The sequence below is a fragment of the Sphaerodactylus townsendi genome, linkage group LG02 (genome assembly GCF_021028975.2).
Source record: "Sphaerodactylus townsendi isolate TG3544 linkage group LG02, MPM_Stown_v2.3, whole genome shotgun sequence".
Lineage (NCBI taxonomy): Eukaryota > Metazoa > Chordata > Lepidosauria > Squamata > Sphaerodactylidae > Sphaerodactylus > Sphaerodactylus townsendi.
The window spans coordinates 83,673,944-83,695,315 of NC_059426.1; the positions used below are offsets into that span (position 1 = coordinate 83,673,944).

A 21,372-nucleotide genomic window follows, 5' to 3' on the forward strand; every position below is an offset into this window, starting at 1 on the left:
GCAAAGGTTAAATGTCTGCATGTTCCCTGGGATAAATGGCTATGTGCCATATAATTTTCTCCAAGGGTAACTAATTATGGAAGTGACAGAAAATGTTAAGGGACTCAGTTCTTTAAAGAGCTCTCCAAACCATTTGAATTTTCCCTGCATGGATACGTGTGCTTTCTTCTGACTTGTTCTCTATATTTTAAAAACTTACATTTGAGCATGTTCTTTTTTTCTGAATTTGTATTCTTACTTGAAGTAAAATGTGGTCAACTGCTTCATAACTAAGGATTTTGGACAAAGAATTTCTGATTGGTTCTGCGTTATACATTTATAGACCATGCTGCATTTACATTATATATACATAAAGACTTTGTGGAAGGGGAAAAGAGAGACAACTGTAGGCCCAGTGCTTATTAGACATGGTTTTGTTTTGTGAATGGGTTTCTTAGGTGCATGTTCTAGGCTCATCTGAGCAGTTTGCCTTTTTAACTACCTGGCACAATTTACTTGGTCCATGTGAATTTGCTTTGGTGTCTAACTAGATTGTTCTTGTAGGCTTCTGTGTAGGTCTGTTCTCTGGTCATGATTCATTGTAGCCCAGGTGGTATGAGTTAAATGTCCTGCATGAGGTAAAAGTTCTCAGACAGTAGAAAGAAATTTTTGCCTTCCCGTATTTAGTTATTCATCATTCTAGACCCAGGGGTAGGGAACCTGCGGCTCGAGAGCCACATGCGGCTCTTCTACCCTTGCACTGTGGCTCCATGAGCCAAGCTGCTGGCCCCATCCTTGCCCGCCCTGCAGGCAGCAGGGCGGACGCATCCATGCGCTTCTCAGAATGAGCAGAGTAAAAGGTAAAAAACCCCAATATATACAGTGTTATCTTTAGTTTAAATGTCAAAAATTATTTGTGGCTCCAAGTGTTTTCTTTTCCCATGGAAAATTGGTCCAAATGGCTCTTTGAGTGTTAAAGGTTCCCTACCCCTGTAATCTAGACCATAATTTTCTGAAATATGATGCCTTATTGGGATGACAGTTGGCAGCCTAAGGAGCATAGTGTTAGGTTAGAGGGTATCCACAACTGTTTTTCTCAATTATCAGAAGCTTGCCAAAATCATATTGTAGAGTTATTACTGCCTCTTTGATCAGATACTAGATTTGACTCGGCTAAACGGTCAAATCCAAATCTCACAACTCTATTGTGTGGCTATATCTCCTTGAAAAAGAAGAGATACAACCGGACTGTGAGGGAAACCCCAGATCTCAGAGGGGAGTTAAGATGTAACCAAGTTGTGGGTATCCACAACTATTTTTCTCAATTATCAGCAGCTTGCCAAAATCATATTGTAGAGTTATTACTGCCTCTTTGATCAGGTACTAGATTTGACTGTAGCTAAACAGTCAAATCCAAATCTCACAACTCTATTGTGAAGCTATATCTCCTTGAAAAAAAAGAGATGAGAGACTATGAGGGAAACCCCAGATCTCAGAGGGGAGTTAAGATGTAACCAAAGAACATATAATTGTCTTCTTGCAGTTCTTACTTAGAAGTGTTTCTAACAGAATAGATGTCACTTGCCAGTATAACAATTGGAAATGAAACACTGTAAGGATAGTGTTTTAGAATGTGGCATTCATTTTGGATATTGAAAGCGTGATCCACTAATTGAAATTGATACCTCTAAGAAGTTAGGGCCAGCCAGGGACAATGCTTCTCTGTCTTAAGATTCATGAAAATGGAATACTGAGGAAATGACATACATGACTTGTATCCTCTGCATTGTCATGAAACAGCACTTCAGTGCATCTAAAGTGTTTGTCCCAAAATGAGTGAATTTGTGTATGTATTTATAGTCTGCCTGGGGCAACCCTCACTTGGATTATTTCTTCACTCCTGTTTTGTATCTTATCTGTGGATATTTTTGAGGTAGTCAGTAGAACAGGGACAAAATGTGAAAATCTTCAAGGATCAAAAGGTATGGGAGATTTTTATTTGGACTGTCTAGCCCCAGTTAGGGTAGATCATAATTAAAAAACCTGACTTGTACAGCTTATCACTATCATCATGCGTAAATCCACAAGGAACCCAGTCTTATGAATATCTTAGGACCATATTTAGTGCCCTGTCACTAGCATTGCTGAAGGTTTTAAATAACATGTTGAATCCATTCATTTTTCTGAGTAGCACATGGATTAGAATTTCACTGCAGATTACCAGAATTCTTGTTCTTATTTTCCCATTGTGGCAATTTCTCCCATCAACAAGTCATTTCATGATGTTAGTTTTTAAAAACAAAATTAATTATTTGATATGTTCTCTCTTATTAGTTTTGGTTTACACTACAGTCTCTGCTTCTTTCATGGGTCATTTATATTGTGGGTAGATAACACCTGATGTTAAATATGGTACTTACCTCTGTGTTGCAGTTCATACAAATGACCTGATCACATTTCTCCTATGTACAGTGTTGACCTTAATTCTTCGCCTATGTTCAGTGGCAAAAATCAGACTTGAAATAGAATACCATGTGTAGTTTGCATCCAGTCTTAGCAACTGTAAATACTTAGTAGTTAGCAAATGGTACCCGTGACAACATAGTCAAGCTAACTTTACATTTTAAAAAAGTAAACTTTCCCCATCTCAGCTTTCCATCTTTGCTTGAGACTGAATTGTAGTTGAGTTGTAACCTGTACCTCCATTCCGCTAACACTGAAGCTCTCTTCTGGCACAAGAGGGCTTAGCATTGGCAGAAGTTACTTTGGTGTTTGTGGAAAGCTGATGAAGGAAACAACCCAATGTCTTGCAGTTACACAATTATTTGAATAGGCATTTCAACGCCTACATTTTTCTGGGTTGGATGGGAAGGGTGAATGTTTTGTAAAAGTTACAAAATTCTGCATTTCTGTATAGTAATGTATATATCTTTGTCTGGTCTAGATGTGGATTCTAGTCCTTGCTTTTCTTGTACTTTTATTTTATAGTCTGCAGGAATTTGTTAAAACCAATTTTGATGTCTTCACTTGAGATGACTTTATGAATTATTTGCATCTCTTATTATGGTTCAACCTAAATTTCTCACAGTGCATTTTTATTCAGAAAAATAGATGTACTTTAAACTCAAAACTGTTACGTGAAAATGTTTACTAAACATCAGTAAATGTATAGAAATGGAGTATTTCAAGGAAGTATTGGCATGGAGCTCTTTTTACACATGTTAATTTGTTATGAGAAGGTCCTGCATCCTACAAGAAGAGAGATCAGAATGTGATCAATTGAATGTACTTTTAATATATTGAGAAAGTAAAATACTGATACATTTAGCCAAGCCTTTTAAATAAAAACTAATTTGAAAACATTAAAATCAAGTGCTAATCTATAGAACACCATAGGTGTATTAATGTGTTCATAGAAGTTTTGATTTGTTATGCAGAAGAATTTCTTTGACTGGCACTGTTTTCAGTGTTCTTTATACATGCCAAGCTATGCATTCTGGAGACAAGATTAGAGAGATTTTAAGGAGCAGTGATTGGCGTAGAAGAAGATACTACTGAAAACTTTAACTGGACGTGAACCCAAGACTCAAGAAGGAAGAACTGAAGTGAGCGTAAGCAAGAATACCTTGGTGAATCCTGAATGCAGCAATTGCCCTTTGAAATGCACTGAAAAGAATCTAGAAATAGAGCAGTCCAACCTTCTGTGCTTCAGTTGTGAAGTTAAGAAGTTTATTATAACTCACTAATGTTGGGAAGAAAGATAAAAAGATGAAGAAAGAAACATTGCAAATGAATACAAAACAATAACGTCTCCATCAAGGGAAGTGCCAAGTTTTGGAGTAGGAACCTGGGATTGGGGACGAAGTCATTTTGGCATGGAGATCTCACCTGAGTGAACAAAGAAGCTAGCAGCAGGACACAGCAGATCCAGAAACTACAATATGAAAAGACAGTTTCAGTAGCTGATTTCTTTTTGCTGGGTGGACACTTACAAGTACTTACAAGTAGACAGACACTGGGGACTAACTGGTCACAAAACTAATGGAATGGACCATGTCATCACGGTTTCTACAAACTGGATGTTGTTTGTGGCACCAAGAACAAAGAAAGAACAAATGAACTGATAATCGCAAAAAGACTATAATTAAGCAGAAGAATTTTAATATTGGACATATGGATGGCAACAGACTACATATGAAACCTCTGAGGCACTTTGAGTTGGTGTGTTAAGGTAAAATATGATTTTCATACTAGAGTGCTGTTGCTAATTCAGGCAACTTTTGACATTATTGTATTGTGTGTAATGTCCACAGCATTTTACATTTTTACTGAAAATATATTTCTAGCTTACTTATGGTAATAGTTAAGACAAAGACGTTTGTTAAGCTATAAGTCCCAAGCATAAAGGGTATTCCTAAGGCAATGTTGTATGAATGAAGAGAATGGGAAAATGATAGATTGGAACATGCAGTATAAGTTTCTAGATAGTTGTGGAAAGGCATGATTTGATAAGAAAAATACTTGTATGTGTCAAACATTTGGAGTTATATGTGAAATGGTAATAAAGTTGATGTTTAGTTTTTTATACAACATTAATGCAAGAGCAAATAAACACTTGTATCAAAAATAAAAACAACATATAATGATGTGTGTAGCATCTAGCTCTGTTGAAGTTCCTCCTCTTCAATTCCTCAAAGATTAAAATGATTTGTTGGAAATAGATTCTGTGTTTTCATAATAAACCTTTGAAATTTGAGGGTGTAAGTCATTTACATTACAGTACTCCAAGACAGACAGGATAGCAGTGAAGTTTAAGTAGACTCTTAAGGAAGGCAAACCTACTTTTAAGGTCTGATGTTTTGCCATAATAGTTGAAATACAAGAAAGTTTCATTGGCACTATTTGCTATATTTACAAAAATTGTGGCAAATTATTTTATTTCAAGGCTACAGGTGCACACTCTGATAAGATGAACAAGATCTTGCCAAGTTGGAAAGGTACAGTTCCTGTCCAGCTTGGAAGCTCATGGGTACACCCTTTTACGAGCAAATTACCTTATCATAATGTTCTGTTTTTGTTCTTAAAAGCATTTGCAAACAATCCTGACCCACACATCTGCTTGCTGGGATAACTTTTCTGAATTACTTCTCTTCTGCAGGTCCTAGCAGAGATGGCACTATTGGTGAAGATACTATTCGAGCATCCCTTATTTCTGCTGTCAGCGATAAGTTGAGATGGCGAATGAAAGAAGAAATGGACCGTGCTCAGGCAGAACTCAATGCCTTGAAACGCACAGAAGAAGACCTGAAAAAGGGTCACCAAAAGCTTGAAGAGATGGTAACTCGCCTTGACCAGGAAGTGGTAAGCAGAATGAATTCCTTGTTGAGCATGTTTATCCACCTTCTTTAAACTTTCAAATGTTTGGGTGCATGATATCCCATGATACCTTGCACCTTGTTTGAAGAAGAACTCGTTTGTAGAGCTGTGATTAAAAACTTTTCCCTTCCTTGTAGTAACTACTTGTAGCACATTTTACTCAAACAGTGGATAATTCCAAGGATAGGAGGATTTTTTTTGCTAGCATATGAGCATCAAAATCTTATTCCTGGAGAGCTGGAGGACCCAAAGGAACAACATGGAAGAACTGGGGACTGTGTTTGCATAGGCAAAAGTAGGCATAGGATCTGTCACAATAGGATGTTTAAAAGGCAGTGAAGACTTATGAAAGTGTTTGGGGCCAGTGACATAAGATGTCCTTTTGCTCCAACTGCGTCTGTTAAAGGTTCTGCTGTGGCCATGATGGGAAAGCCCTTGGATCCTAGAAACAACAGTCAGGTAGTACCACATATTTTGTTTCCCTTTCCCTTAGCCCTTCTGTCACATACAACAGTAGATCATTATGCTGGGTCACGCTTGCCTGTGTAGAAGTGAAATTTTGTGGAACATCCCACCACCACTACACAAATAGCACAGCTTAGGCACAGTGCTCTCACAACAGTTTAACCTGTGTTTATTTACAAAGCCAATAAAAGATGAGTATATGAAATATGGAGGGTAGGTGTAAGATCAGTGAGAAGGAAGTTAGAAAGGCTCACTAGAAGGAAGCTTCAATAATGAACTCAACTCACAGGATACTGGGAAGTGAAAAAAGAAGGCATATGCTTTAGTCCCAGGGAAAGAAAGGTGCACTTAAGTCCCAGATGGATTTTGAGGAGAAAAAGAAGCATCCACTTATGCATATATATAGGTACTGAGGTGAATAGTCATTCTCTCAGTATTTACTTAGGAAGATTTTGGAAGATGCATAAGGAGATCGAGGCTGCAGTTAGGAAAGGAGTCACATTAAGAAGGTTATATTTCTAGATGAGAGATCCTGGAAAATATCTTAGGCCGTTTCCGCACTGCTCCTGGGTTAACGATGGCCCGGACTGGGGACGGATTAAAGCAGCCGTCCCCAGGGAGCCATTTCGCTGACAGGCGGCTGCTACAGCTAAGCAACAGCGCTGGAACCTGGCGTCGCTCCCCCTCTCCCCAGTGGCGGCTGCCAATAGTCGCTTCTGAAAAAACAACCCTTTAAAGAGGTTGTTTTTCCCCAGACAGCGCAGGAAATTCCCGGCAGCTGCGTGCAAACAGCACCGCTGAGAGGTACGCAGTTTCCGTCAAGTTCCACATCACCTTGTCCCCGCCAAATTGACATGCTGGCCGTCAGTTAAGCCCCGCCGACGCTGTCCCCTCCGACCCCTGGAGGTCGGAGGGCAATATGAAGACTTATATGACTGGGCTCAACGCCAGCAGGCCCTTAATTACGGGACACGTGGGCATGCGGACGGCGGACGGGAGGGGGGAAGAAGCGACTCCATATGTGGAGCTGTCTGTCGAAACCTCTCCGAGGCCGTCACATCAAGCTGTCATGCGATGCGGCCTCCGCCAACGCTGGCTTTAGCCAGAATTTTTTTGGGCGAGAAGGTGGGATTTCGACGGGCCACGGTAAGCTGAAACGCCGCCCAGATCTAAAGTAAATAAATAAAGGCCACCTCTGCTGGATCAGGCTAATGATCAATAGTCTCGCCTTCTCTTTCCAGTAGAGACCAATTAGTTGAAAGTTATGTCCCTCAGTTTTAAAGTAGAGATCTTCAAAGTAGTCTGACAACAGTTTCAAATATTTGAACAAATTGTTAGAATGATAAAAGCATTCTTGGACTTGAAAATAAAGAAATTATCAGCCATATTAGGAAAGATTGTCCTGGAAGAATAGAGCAAAGACAGGTGAAAGGAAATCTGCAGGGAAACATTCAAGCAGTAGTGGATGATTCAGACTGGGAGATGGAGATGATCTTTACAGGAAGAGTGGTCCTGAGAGCATTTGAACTCAAAAGAGGTGAGCAGAAGATTTTGCCAATGAGATTTCAAGAACATCTCACTGTGAAATATTGTTAGTTTTTCAAAATATAGTTAACTGTCTTATGTTATTATGTAATGACTTATTAATGGTATAATTTTTAGACTGAAGTTGACAAGAATATTGAACTTCTGAAAAAAAAAGACGAAGAACTGAGTTCTGCCCTGGAAAAAATGGAAAGCCAGTCAGAAAATAATGACATAGATGAAGTTATTGTTCCTACAGCACCACTTTATAAGCAGATCTTAAACTTGTATGCTGAGGAAAATGCTATTGAAGATACCATCTTTTACCTGGGTGAAGCATTGAGACGTGGAGTTATTGATCTAGATATCTTTCTAAAGGTGGGTGTGAAATAGTGTATATAAACTGACTCTATTTTGGTATTTGGATTATGGTTCTTCCTGGTTTTTGTTGAAAACAGTCATGAGGTATAGTTTCTGCAGAATTAGAGAAAGGAAGCATTTCCAAGTGCATTGTTCCGTTCTCCCACATCGTAACCACAATTGTATTTAGAGCTGTACCCACAGTGAATACCAGGCAGGGGCCAACCTATGCATGGGCAAAATATTGACCTTCTGTTTGTGTCCTACTTTCTGCTTGTCTCCCTTTTGCCTCCCATCTCAGACAGTAGCTTCTCTCCTGATGCCTTGTCTCTGTCACTCTTTGTTTTATGCACTTCAAGTCACATGGAGTAAATGCTTTTGTTTTTTCATGTCTGAAAAGGGAGGCACATTTTAGACCATACATTTGATTTTTCCCATCATTAACTGTCTCTGTGCTCCCTTCTTTTCAGATCTTGATGATTTTGAGATTGATGAAACGGTCATGCACTATTCGATATATTCAAAAATTTAGGCATTATACACATAGACACACATAGACACAATCAGCTTGTGTAAGATTTTCCCCCTTCCCCTTTGTTCTGTTGGTCAGGGACAAACCAGCTGGGGGCTGATAGAGCTAGATCAAGTCAATTTCTAATATTTTGTAACATGACTGACCAAGAAACAATTCTAGGGAAGGCTTACAGATGGGACTGGTTAAGCAGTTGAAGGTTTCCACTGAATTGTCTGGGACAGAATCAGGATGCAAGCTTGGAATACAGTTGGAGCAGGACAAAAACTATCTTATTGTTAGGCAGGCTTAGCAGGATCCCCTGAAAGATAAAGTCATTTCTACTACACAACTCCTTCATAATGATGGGTATTTTGCTAATAATGTTTACATTTGCCTTGTTTTTAAATTACTTTCTTGTCATGGACTAAAATTGAAATAGTAATGAACAGACAAAGGTAGACAGATGTAGACATTGCTGCTGAAAATAGACTGAAAGTTCTGTCTTACTTTGCTTTAGCAGAGTAATAAATTTCAAGCAAGGTAAACTGTTCAGAAAATCACAGGTAATTTATTTAGAACAGTTGACTGGCATGTACTAGAATGAATGTTGAAAATGATTAAGTAGGAAAAAAAGTGAGCAGATTATTGTCATCTAACTTGGATGGCCCCAGCTAGCTTGATCTCATCAGACCTTAGAAAATAGGCAGGACTGACCCTCATGAGTTTTTGGACAGGAGACTACCATGGAAGTCTCAGGCTGTTGTGCAGAGGTAGGCAATGGCAAAGGTCTGTAGTACACCCCAGAGGACTACCCAGAGTTAATGCAACCAGACGGGATAGTATAAGATACGAACACGATTCCTCGAATTACCAGCCAGCACTGAGGGATGGGATGAGGATGCTGCAAGCGTTTATGCAGCACAACAAGAAACCACCACATGAACTTGGCTATTGGATGCAGAATGAACAGAGGGAGTCGACTGCAGCTTGGCGGAAGGAACAGTTCCCAGGTATCAGCATAGGGTGGAAGTCGATGGAAAGTTTTAGCTTTGTTTGAAGCTGCCGAGAGAAAATGAAAGTTCCCAGAAGAGAGCAGAAGTGAGGGCGTATGGCCTTTAACGTTGCTGGAATTTAGCTCAGAGATTATTAGGTGAACTTTACACTTGGGGAAGAAGCCACCTATGAGAAATTTTAAAAGGCAGGCCTTTAGCCAGATTTGGAAAAAATCGAGATCCAGTTGAGAGAGAAGAAGAACTTGAGGGGAGCTTTCCTAAAGAGGAAGGGAGAGCTATGTTGCTTTTTTTATGGCTCAATTGAAACTTATAGTTCAGCAATGGTGGTATAGAGCTGCAAAGGTTCAGTCCATGGAAGACTTTTACGCTTGATAGCAAGAGAGCAGTTTTTTTTCACACTCCCCGAAGAAATCTACAGCTCTTGTTCAGAGAGCTAAAGAAGGGCTTAGATTTTATCTGACTTGGCTAAGCTTTGCGAAGAGACCCAGATGTAATGCCGCCATAAAAAAAGCAGGGAAAAGAAAGCCAACGCGTGCTTTGTATCCCAGAATAGAGAATTGTTTAAAACCAACCCGAGAAATATTGAGTTTTGCGGGTAGAATGGAGAAAAGTTTGCTTCAGAGAAAGGACTTCTTTCAAGGTGAGTAAACGGCTGAGATCCATACACCAAAAGAATATAATCACTTTTTTTTGTGTGGAGAAAAAAGGTGCATGTGAAGAGTTCAGGAAAACATTCTGAAAGTGTCAAGTTGGGGGGGATGTGGCTCCAGAAGAACACAAGAAGGGGCAGTTAATTTAATTGAGGTTTAACTGAAGCTGAAGCCCAGTTAGTTTTCCTGAAGTTTTCTTTTTTGTTAATTCGTTCCGAACAACTTAAAGCTTGCCTGTTATATGTAATAAACTACAAGAAGAAGTTTCTATGAGTGTATTGAATCAATAAGCAATTCAAGTAGAAGAGGTTTGTGGAGTCTTCCTTGACATGAGTAGCGGTGGGATTTTGAAATACACTCAGTGAGCATTTGTTAGCAGAAGCAGGGTATGCAATTTGCTCTAATTACAAACCACGAATTTCCAGTTGAATGTGCAGATGGAGCCGAACCAGTAGTGAAACCTCGATCTAAAAGGTGAATGAAGTGCAGGTCGCACTGGAAGAGCCAAAAGAATATGCACCATTTTCTCCAGCCGAACCAGGAATCAAGCAGCAAGAGTAGGTAAGCTCGAGATTTAGAGGGAGCCAGGACAGCTGTTGAATGGCAAGGAGTTGAGAGACATGGATGAGAATGACCAAGAAAGGTCTGAGCAGTTTAAAACTGAACAAAGATCATGTACTACTTTAAAAAGATTATGTAGAAAAAAGGAAGCAGAGTTGCTTCTGGAAGTATCTAAAAGAAAATCCTGAGAGATTTATATGGCCAATCCTGAAACATTGTATGTCATGAAATGGAGGCAGGGCTTTTCTGAGAGGAAAAGTAACCTTACAGTTAGTAATTCCAAAAAAAAGTACAGGGAAGAGATTTTGGGAACTGGCTCATAGTGTGTCCCATTGGCTGGACACCTAGGAATGCAGAAGGAGGACTATAGGAAAGAGATTCAAAGGCAGTTTTGGCCAGGGTTGACTAAAAGCAGTTAAGGATTTTTGCAAGACATGTGATGTATGTCAGCGGGTTGGAATTGCGCTACTGATAGAACTAGGTGTGAGCTCGACCCTACCCAGTAATTGATGAACCCTTTGCAAAGTCCCAGTTTGGACATTTTAAGGTGCTTTTAAAAGTAGTTAGGGAAAACAGTACTCTATTGTAGTTATAGTTGACCATGCAACCAGATTTCCTTGTGCCTTTTGTGTGAGAAGCATTACATCTGTGTAGTAAGCTAAAGTATATGTGAATTTTGTGTCCACATATGGTGTGATAAGAAATTACTAATGACTGATCAAGCCTAATTTGATGTCACAGGTGATGAAAATTTTCTGTGAGTTGGCTGAGGAGTTCAGCGTGCCTGTAGTGAAGTATAACCCTCAGTCAAATAGGTTTAATCGGAAGGCCAGTCAGAACCTACGGACAATTGTTGAAGTCTTATGTACTAAAGCATTCAAATTCATGGGATCCATGATTTCATATTTGGCGTTGCTCTCCGTGATGATTCCAGTCCAAGAAAGCCTAGGATTTAGTCCAAATCAGTTATTGTTTTGGTAGAGATATCAGAGGTCCTTTGGGCTTAGCTAGAGCAAATTGGGAAGGCTTTACTGACAACTCTTGTCCCAAGGATGTAAATGCATATTTCTGTGAGCTGCAAAAGAGTCTCTGCAGAGGTAGGACAGCTGCAGCAGAGAATTTGAAGCTTAGGCTCAGCAAAAAAACAAAAAAAGACCTACTTTGATGTTAAGGCTAGACCAGCAGCTTTGCAGTGGGTAATAAAGTTTATTACTGTGTCAGTGGATAGAAGACCTGTTAAGTTGGATGTATGGCTTGGAAGGGACCTTATGTGATAATACAGAGTTTTACCAATGACAATTATGTAATTCAAAGAAGATGATGGGCAGAGAACTGTGTGCATGCGAATAAGGTTAAAAAACCGTATTGTGAGAGATCTGTAATGACTTTTCAAAGTACAAGTTGACACTAACACTTAGATGAGTTTATGGAATGGAATTTTTGAGAAGTATTCTGAGAGTGTAGGAAATTAAGTTCGAATTTCAGATGGTTTATCAGAAGGAGCAATGTAAACAGGATTAGACATTTGTTAAAGGAACTTTGAATTGTTGTTTACTGAACAGCCACGGTTTGACTCACCCTGATTTCCAACACATTGACACTGGAAGTGTAGCACCTAATAAAAACCACACCATACCCTAGTAACAATGCAAGTATAGAAAAGAAGTTGTGGAAAGGAGAGGTTAAACAAAATGTGTTGAGAGTGGGATATTATTAGGCCTAGTAACAGTGCATGGGGAGGGCACCCATAGTACTAGTGAAAGAAAAAAGAAACATTGAAGTGTCTGAGGGTGACCCTCCTGAATTCAGACTGTGTGTAGACTTTAGAAGGTTAATCCTGTGACAACTCTTGATCCTTATCCACACACCCGTTTGGAGGAATTGGTGGAAAAGATTAAGCTAGTGCTAAGTTTATAAGCACCTTGGACTGTTCAAAGGGGTATTGTGTCAAATTCCCCTAACTAAGAAGAGCCTCTGAAAACGGCAACTTTGTATCGCGAGGGCTTGGGCATTTTTCAGTTAAAGAGAGAATGCCTTTTGGAGTTAAACCGAATCCAAAACCTTCCAGAAGAGGTTGATTGATAAGGTTCTTACTGGAGTTAGAATTATGCCTTTGGTTATCAGGATGATACTTTCAGCCATCATGTACTGATTCCCTAAGAAGGAGACCCACATTTGAAAGGCATATGCTCCTCTGGAATGGTTTTGCAGAAGGTTCAGGAAGCTGGGTTAACTTTGGGAGACCTGATAGGAAGTGTCAATTTGGATGGAAAGGAGTGATATACCTTGGTCACAATGTAGCCGACAGCGAGTCCAAATTAAGCCTCTCTTGAAGCTAAGGTTGCCAATTATTAGGAGTTGGCCTATTCCAACCACAAAAAAGGATATTCCAGACTCCTTTTTAGGATTAGTTAGGTTTTATAGAAAGTTCATACCTCTCAACTAAGTGAACTAAGCTACACCATTATCAGACTTATGTAAAAGCGAGAGCTCCATTTAAAGAAGTTGTTGGAAGGTGATAGATTAATCAAACTGCTTTTGGCCGGGGAGTAAAAGGAAGACTGGTATAAGTAAATGCTCCAATTATTAGTTGCTCCTACAGTTTTTAACAAAACCATTTGGGAGTGTATACTGATGCTTGAACTTGAGTTTTAGGTGCTACATTAGTTCAAGAAGGAAGCGAAGACCAATTGATGCATCCAATAGTTTTCATGGTAGAAAGCTGTTACACTAGAAGATAATGTGCATACTCAAATTGTCCGAGGAAGGAATGCCTCGCCATTTGTGGGCAAATCAAAATTACATCCCCTTACCTAATAGGGTCCTAAGTTTATTGTAAGATCTGACCATAATCAACATTGGCCTTTTGAGCAAGATGAAAAACAGCAAAAAATGCTTTTAAGTATTTTGGTGTCAGATCCTTAACCCTACAAGATTACTTATGAATTTGAGATTAGGTATGTAAAGATGGGACAATGTTATTATTGCTGATACACTAAATTCGTCAGGGTAATGTTTAATTATATATAATTGCCTTTTATGATATGATTGGATCTAGCACTGAAATTTTTGAGACATTTAGCCCCTAAATTTCAGCTGAAAAGGTGCAATGTGAAAGTTCAGGAGACTGATTCTAGAAGTGTCCCAGTTGGGGGATGTGGCTCTTCAGGAACTTACAAGAAGAGACGGAGTTAGTGAGTGGGGAGTTTAGCGAGCTGAAGCTAGGCCCAGTTAAGTTTTCCTGAAGTTTTCTTCTTTTGTTAGTGCGATTAGAGAGCAACTTGTAAAACTTGCCTGTATATGTAATTAAGCTTACAAAAGAAAGAAGTTTCTATGAGTGTATTGAATCAATAAGCAATTCAAGTAGAAGGGGACTGTGGAGTCTTCCTTGACACAAACCATCTCTGAACATTTCTTGCCTTGGAAAACCCTATGGGTAGCCAAGAGTTGATGGTACTTTCCACCACCAGCAGCTCATTGTTCCAACACATGCTGAAAGCATCTCTCTACAATGTACTACTATACAACAATAGGAAAAAGTGACTTTTAAAGGGGATTTAGTATGCAAATAATAATTTTACATATATTTACCTGAATCTTCAAATGCAACTTGGCAAAATTAAATCTCACTACATTAAATAATTGGAATGTTAGCACTTAAGCCTACACTATTTGCTTAGAAGGAAGACTAATTTTTCTCCCAGGTAAGATGTAAGGAAAGGGGGAGGATGTATAGTCATATACAAGTTTGTACAGTAGTAAAGATTTTTGTGTATAACTTTAGAGAGAGCTATCTTCCTTTTCAGGTAAACACAGCAGGTCTGATCAATTGCAAGAAAATATCCATAGACTAAAGTAATTTATTTGTAATACTCTAGTGGTATACAATATTATATTCAAATTTTTGTACTATAATATGTGTGTGTTCAGTGCTGTCAAGTTTCTTCCGACTTGTGACAACCGTGTGAATTAGCATCCTCCAAACAGCCTATTGGAACAGCCTTGCTTAGGGCGGTCAACCTGAGGTCTGTGACTTCCTTTATAGAGTCAGTCCAATTCATCTTGAGTTTTCCTCTTTTCTTTCTGCCTTCAAATTTTCCTAGCATTATTGTCTTTTCCAGAAAGTGTGTTGTGTGTGTGTGGGGGGGGGAGGGATCTATTACAGACCCCAAAGCCAGACTGAAGAGTTGGATGACATCTTCCTGGAATGGATGACCATCTTTCAGAAAGTAGAGAAGTAGTAGTAATGGGAGATTTCAATTATCGGCTTTTCAGATCTTCTCCTAACCAACAATTATGACCTGGTTGTAGGATGCCTAAGTGGGAATGATCATGTTCTCCTGGAGTTTGTTATATAGTGGAAAGAGGACTATGTATAGTGGAATACAGGACTATATATAGTTATATAGTGGAAAGAGGACTATGTCAAGAATAGTCAGACACGCATTCTAGACTTTAAGAAAGCTGTTTTCAGTAAACTTCAGAACATTTAGGAAACTTCAGTAAATGTAGGAAACTGGGTGTAATCCCATGATTAAGAATACTAAAAGAGAAGGGGTGCATAACGGATGACAGTTTCTTAAAAGTGAGATTGTAATTGTAAGCTAAAAGCGAAATCCTGAAGGCACAATTTCAAACAGTTTCAGTAATGAGGAAAAATGGGATATGTCTAAATGTGTCAAAGCCGGCATTGATGTCAAAACTGAACTAAGATTTAACAGAGACATGTACAAGAAATGGAAAAAAGGGGAAATTACCAAAGAGGAATTCAAATGCCCTGTTTCCCCGAAAATAAGACATCCCCGGGAGAAAATAAAAGATGCGTAGTGAAATAGAGGTTTTGCTGAAGTGCTAAATATAAAGCATCCCCCGAAAGTAAGACATAGCAAAGTTTTTGTTTGGAAACATGCCCGTCGAACAGAACATCAGAGTCTAGGGGGGACCCAGGAAATTACAGGCCAGTCAGTTTGACATCTGTTCCTTGTAACATTAGTAGGAAGTCTATTCATTCAAGATAAAGAATTATAAAACATGTAGAAAAAACAAGACCTGCTGAGAAAGGAGTCAGCATGGCTTTTTGCAGAAGGCAAAATCCTGGGTCTTTACAAATCTATACTAGAGTTCCCTTTGGAGGGTGTAAGAGCAGGGCATGTGGACAGAGGCCAGTGAACCGGTGGACATTGTCTACTTGAGATTTCCAAAAGGAGCTTTTGACAAAGTTCCCTCACCAGAGACTGTTGAGAAAAACTCAGCAATGGAAAGCTGAACTAAGAGGAGAATCCCTCCCTATGGGATTAAAAACTGGTTGAGAAACAGGAAACAAAGAAGTGGAGGTGTAAATGGGAAGTTTCTCACAATGGAGAGATGCCGGAGTGGAGTGTCCCCTAAGGATCCCGTTTTGGGACCAAAGTGGCTGCTCTCAATGTAAGCTATTCATAAATGACCTGGAAGTAGGGGTGGAGTACTGGCGTGGTGGCCAAGATTTGCAGATGATACCAAATTATGGCAGAATTGGTGAGAACCTTACGAAAGGATTTAGAAAGAGCTCCAAAGCGGGACCTTGATAAATTAGGTAGAGTGGAACAGAAACAGTGGCAAATGCAGTTCAAAATGTAGCAAAATGTAAAAATTGATGCACATAGGGGCAAAAAAATCCAAACTTCACATTACTGCGCTTCTGACAGGTCAGTGCTATCAGTCTGAGACCAGGCGAGAAGGCGGGGATTTAAGGCCGTCTTAGTTGATAGTTCCATGCAGGAATGCTCAACTCCAATGCAATGGCAGTCGCTAAAAAGGCAGAAGCGCTCTATGCTGGGGATCATTAGAAAGCGTGAATTGAGAATAAAACTGCAAAGATTGTCATTGCCCATATATAAAAGCAGTGAATTGCTGCACTTCCTTGCAGAGTACTGTGTCCAGTTCTGGTGGCTACACTTGTCTGAAAGGATATGTGAGGAGATAGAAAAAGTGCAGAGAAAGGGCAACAAGGATGATTAGGGGACACAGAGCACCTTCCCCATGAGGGGAGGAAGGGCTGCAGCGTTTGGGACTACAGATTGATTTTAGAGGAGAGCTGACTGAGGGGATATGATTGACAGTCTACAAAAGAGTATGCATGGGGTAGAAAATGTTGACAGAGAGAAATCTTTTTCTCTTTCTCCCTGACAATACTAGAACCAAGAATTAGCATTCATTGAAAAATGCTGGGGGAAAGAATTAGGACTAATCAAAAGGAAACACTTCTTCAAGCGGAACGTGTGATTGCGTGTTTTGGGAATATGCTGCCACAGGGAGGTGGTGGGGATGGCCTTACTAACCTGGATATTAATAACACTTTTAAAAAGGGGGCTTCTGGACAGGAATTTATGGAGGAGAAGTCGATTTATGGCTACCAATCTTGATCCTCTTTGATCTGAGATTGCAAATGCCTTAACAGACCAGGGTGATGCGGGAGCAACAGCACTTGAGAAGGCCATTGCGTTCACATCCTACATGTGAGCTCCCAAAGGCACCTGGTGGGCCACTGCGAGTAGCAGAGAGCTGGACTAGATGGACTTTGGTCTGATCCAGCTGGCTTGTTCTTATGTTCTTATGTTCTTAAGCATGCAGCTGTGGAGCGGAAAAATAAGACATCCCCTGAAATAAGACATAGCGCATCTTTGGGAGCAAAAATCAATATAAGACACTGTCTTATTTTCGGGGAAACACGGTAATAGCCAGGATGTACAGGGAGAAAGTCAGAGAAGCTACAGTGCAGAATGAGCTCAAGCTTGCCAGAGAGGGTAAAAACAATTTTTAAAAGGCATTTTTGATTATGTTCATATCAAAAAGAAGAAGGTCCCTGTAGGGAGAAGATGGCAAAATGCTATCAGGGAACAGAAAAAAGGCAGAACTACTCAACATCTTCTGTGCCTCAGTCTTTTCCCAAAAGGAAAACAGTACTCAGCCAGGAGGAAATAGAACAGAAGATGCAGTAGGAGAAATTCAGCACAGAATAAATAAAGAGGTAGTACAGGAATACCTTGCTACGTGAAATGAATTCAAGTTTCCGGGGCTGATAAAGTACATCCCACAGTATTAAAAGAACTGGCAGAAGAAATCTCAGAAGCACTTGCAATAATCTTTGTGAATTCCTGGAGAACAGGAGAAGTCCCGGCAGACTGGAGGAGGTCTGATGTTGTCCCCTTCTTGAAAAAGGGAAAACAAGAGGACTCAAACAATTACCAACCAGCCAGTCCGACATCAATACCGGGAAAGATTCTAGAGCAGATCATTAAACAGACAGCCTGTTTGATAGAGTGACAAGTTTGGTAGATGAAGGGAATGTTGTGGACGTAGCATACCTTCATTTTAGTAAGGCATTTGACAAGGTGCTCCATTATATTCTTGCAAGCAAGCTAGCAAAATGTGGACTAGACAATGCTATTGTTAGATGGATTTCTAATTGGTTGACTAACTGGACTCAGAGGGTGTTCACCAGTGGCTTCTCTTCATTCTGGAGAAAAGTGACTAGTGGGGTGCCACAGGATTCTGCTCTGGGCTCAGTGCTATTCAATATTTTTATCAGTGATTTTGATGATGGAATAGGGGGCATGATGATCAAATTTGCAAATGACACCAAATTAAGAGGGGAAGTTAATACCCCAGAGGACAGGGTCAGAATTCAAAATGACCTGGCCAGATTAGAGAGCTGGACCAAAACTAACTAAATGAATTTCAACAGAGATAAATGTAAGCTTCTACCCCTAGGCAGAAAAAATGAAATTCACAGATATAGGATGGCTGACACCTGGCTTGACAATAGTACATGTGAAAGGTATCTGGCTTAGCAGACTACAAACGGAACGTGAGTCAGCAGTGTGATGCAGCAGCTGAGAAAGCCAATGGAATTCTGAACTGCATGAATGGGAGTATAGTGTCTAGATTGAGGAATGTAATAGTATTACTCCATTCTGCAATGGTCAAACTGGAATACTATTTCCAGTTCTGGTCACCGCAATTCAAGAAGGATATACAGATCTGGATTCCATGCCCCATGAAGAGTGGCTTAGGGAGCTGGTTATGTTTAGTCCAGAGAAGAGAAGGTTAAGGGGTGATATGATAGCCATGTTTAAATATTTGAAGAAGAGAATGTTGAAGATGGAGCAAACTTGATTTTGGCTGCTTCAGAGACAAGAACAAGGAGTAATGGATTCAAGGTGCAGGAGAAGAAATTCCTAAACGTTAGGAAGAACTTCTGGACAGGGCTGTTCGAAAGTGGAATACACTTGGATTGTGGAGTCTCCTTCTTTGGAGGTTTTTAAACAGAAGTGTTGGCCATCTGCCAACAGTACTTTGAATGTGTATTCCTTCATGACAGAGGGTTGGATTTAATGGTCCTGGACTCTTCCAACTCTATGATTCTGTCTTTTCATAATGTGACCAAAGTATGACAGCTTCAGTTTAGTCATTTTATCTTCTAATGCAGGGGTCTGCAACCTGCAGCTCTCCAGATGTTCATGAACTACAATTCCCATCAGCCCCTGCCAGCATGGCCAATTGGGAGTTCAGGCTTGTTTTGATCTAGAACTCACTTATTTGACTTTTTGGCAGTCCACAGTATCCGAAAAATCTCCTGCAATGCATTTCAAAAGAAGCTACTTCCTTCCAGTCAACTTTCTTCATTATCTAACTTTCACACTCATACGTAGTAATAGAGAATGAATTAACTATGGCATTAATTAATTTGATCTTGGTTGCCAATGACACATTTTTACACTTAACCATTTTTCTAATATCGTCAAAGGCTTTCATGACTGAAATCAGCTGACTGTTGGGGGGGTTTTCTGGGCTGGGTGATTGTGGTCTGATGGCTTAGCTCCACTGCAGGCAAAATGTTAAGAGCTGAAACCACCAGATCACTGCCATGCAGCTTGGAAAACCCGCAACAGCCAATCTTTTCTAGCTCCTTAATGGCTGCCCTTCCCAGTTTCAGTCTCCTTCTGATTCCTTGGGTGTGGTCTCCTTTTTGATTTATGAAGCTAAGGAATAGAAAGTTTTAAAGAATTTCAAATTTTTTTGTTTAAATTTTGTCATTGGCTGCTTTAAAGTTGAGCAATTGACACACCAGAAGAAAAGCATGGGTTGCTGTACTAGATCTTGCATAAGAACTGTGCTCAGTCCATTTTTTTTCCACCTATGCATTGCTGGAACCAAGCAAAGCTTTTTTCTTTGAATGCATTTGTAGCCAAGTTGTTTTGAAGCATGCAATGTGGACCTACAATTCTGAATAGTCACTGCAGTGGAGGAGTAATCCTATCCAGTCTGATTGAGTCAAATGAAAGTAATAAAGTTATACAACTTTAGTTTCCTAATGCTTGAGATTGAGTAATCCTGCATTGTTGATAACAGCCTTCTTTTTCTTCTCAGCATGTCCGCCTCTTGTCTCGCAAGCAATTTCAACTGAGAGCACTTATGCAAAAAGCAAGGAAGACTGCAGGACTCAGTGATCTCTACTGATCGTCATAGCTTGGGGAAAAGTGTCATTCAGGATGTGGTCATATTCTCATTTACTTTACCTTTTAATCAGTAGGTAGCCAGAATAAGTTATTACATTATTCGATTGTAAGATATTTTGAATGGATAATATATTTTCTTTTTCTTGGTAAGGACTAGCTTTTATTAATGCACTTTCTATTCTCTGTAAACCTTTTGCATTGGTGGTCTGACAGCTGAATAAAATTTGTGTAACACTTTTTCTTGTATTACATATGTGTGTGAATAATGCTTCTGTGCTCACGTTTGTCCTTATGAAAATATCTGCTTCAACTAACACGTATAGTACATTGTAATGACATGGAAGAGTTGTCTCCGCAACATCTGCGCCTGAAATAGCCTCATCTGTGTGTTTTTTGTGTATTGAAAATTAGGAGGCTAAGATAAAGTACTTGTTATTTAAAAAATGTCTTCACCAAGAATTATGTCCCATTTCATTCAGTACAATTTGTTGTGTAATGGGATTTAGAATGACGTCAGACTTACCACATGTTGAGGCTATAGTGACAGGTGGTAAGGAGTCCTGCTTATGGTTATATTTTATTTGGGTATCTTTCCATCTGACCCCTCCCTCACTTCTAGCCAGTTGAGGTGGTTGCTGACTAGAGATTATGAACAACCCAAATTTATGACATAATAGAAGGATTTTGTTTGTACACAGACAGTGAAATGGGTGGGACTAACAAGGCTTGTTTCTGCACCTCACCAGTTTGGACTTGTGTGCCATTGTCCACAAATAAACCTACCTCTGATTCCAACATGGTGAGGTCAACATATCCTAATTAATGTGTCTTGTTTTTTTAAGATTTTGAAAAAGTTGCTCCAGCATGGGTTTTTTATATTGGTTGCAGAGAAAAACTGAAGTATTGGTGCTAATGTATACAAAATATCAGATTTTCCTTGGGGGGAGGGTGTTTTGGAGACAGATACTGTAACCTCAAGGGACTGTGACATCAAAAGCATTACTGTGGCCAATAAGTGCCTCAAATGAGATTTCCCTACTGTAATTCAGCTGCTCAGGCAACTTTTCTGCTTACACGATGAGGCTGTTTCATAGAACCTACAAGTGCCAACATTTCAGTTTCTTTGCCATTTAAAATAGCACAAGGTATGTGTAGAGAATTCGTCCTATCTCTTCATCCTATTTCTGAGTGACTGAAATCTAGTCACTGAATTTGAAGTCCTTTGACTGTTCTTCAGTTAATATGGCAGCAAAATGTCGTCAAGATTGCTATTTTTTCCTCTAAGACACCAAAAAGCACTCCCAGAAGAATCTAGCATTCTTTTTTCTCAGAGTGTTTAAATGGGATCACAGTCTAGATTTTAACATGACATGTTATGGTCTGTGGTTGGAATGAGAGAACCTGATATTTTTCCATGTGTCTTGTAAACTAAT

The 21,372-nt window shown here is 39.6% G+C and overlaps 1 protein-coding gene across 1 annotated transcript in view; it reads left to right on the top strand.

Moving 5' to 3' along the window:
* Positions 1 to 20,758, top strand: part of TSG101 (tumor susceptibility 101) — a 42,392-nt gene extending 21,634 nt beyond the window's left edge. Inside the window, exons 8-10 of the mRNA XM_048484839.1 lie at positions 5,138 to 5,340; positions 7,483 to 7,722; positions 19,851 to 20,758. Coding sequence (XP_048340796.1) covers positions 5,138 to 5,340; positions 7,483 to 7,722; positions 19,851 to 19,940 — 533 coding nt within the window. The 3' untranslated portion in view covers positions 19,941 to 20,758. The remainder of the gene's footprint in view (positions 1 to 5,137; positions 5,341 to 7,482; positions 7,723 to 19,850) is intronic.
* Positions 20,759 to 21,372: the final 614 nt, after the last annotated feature.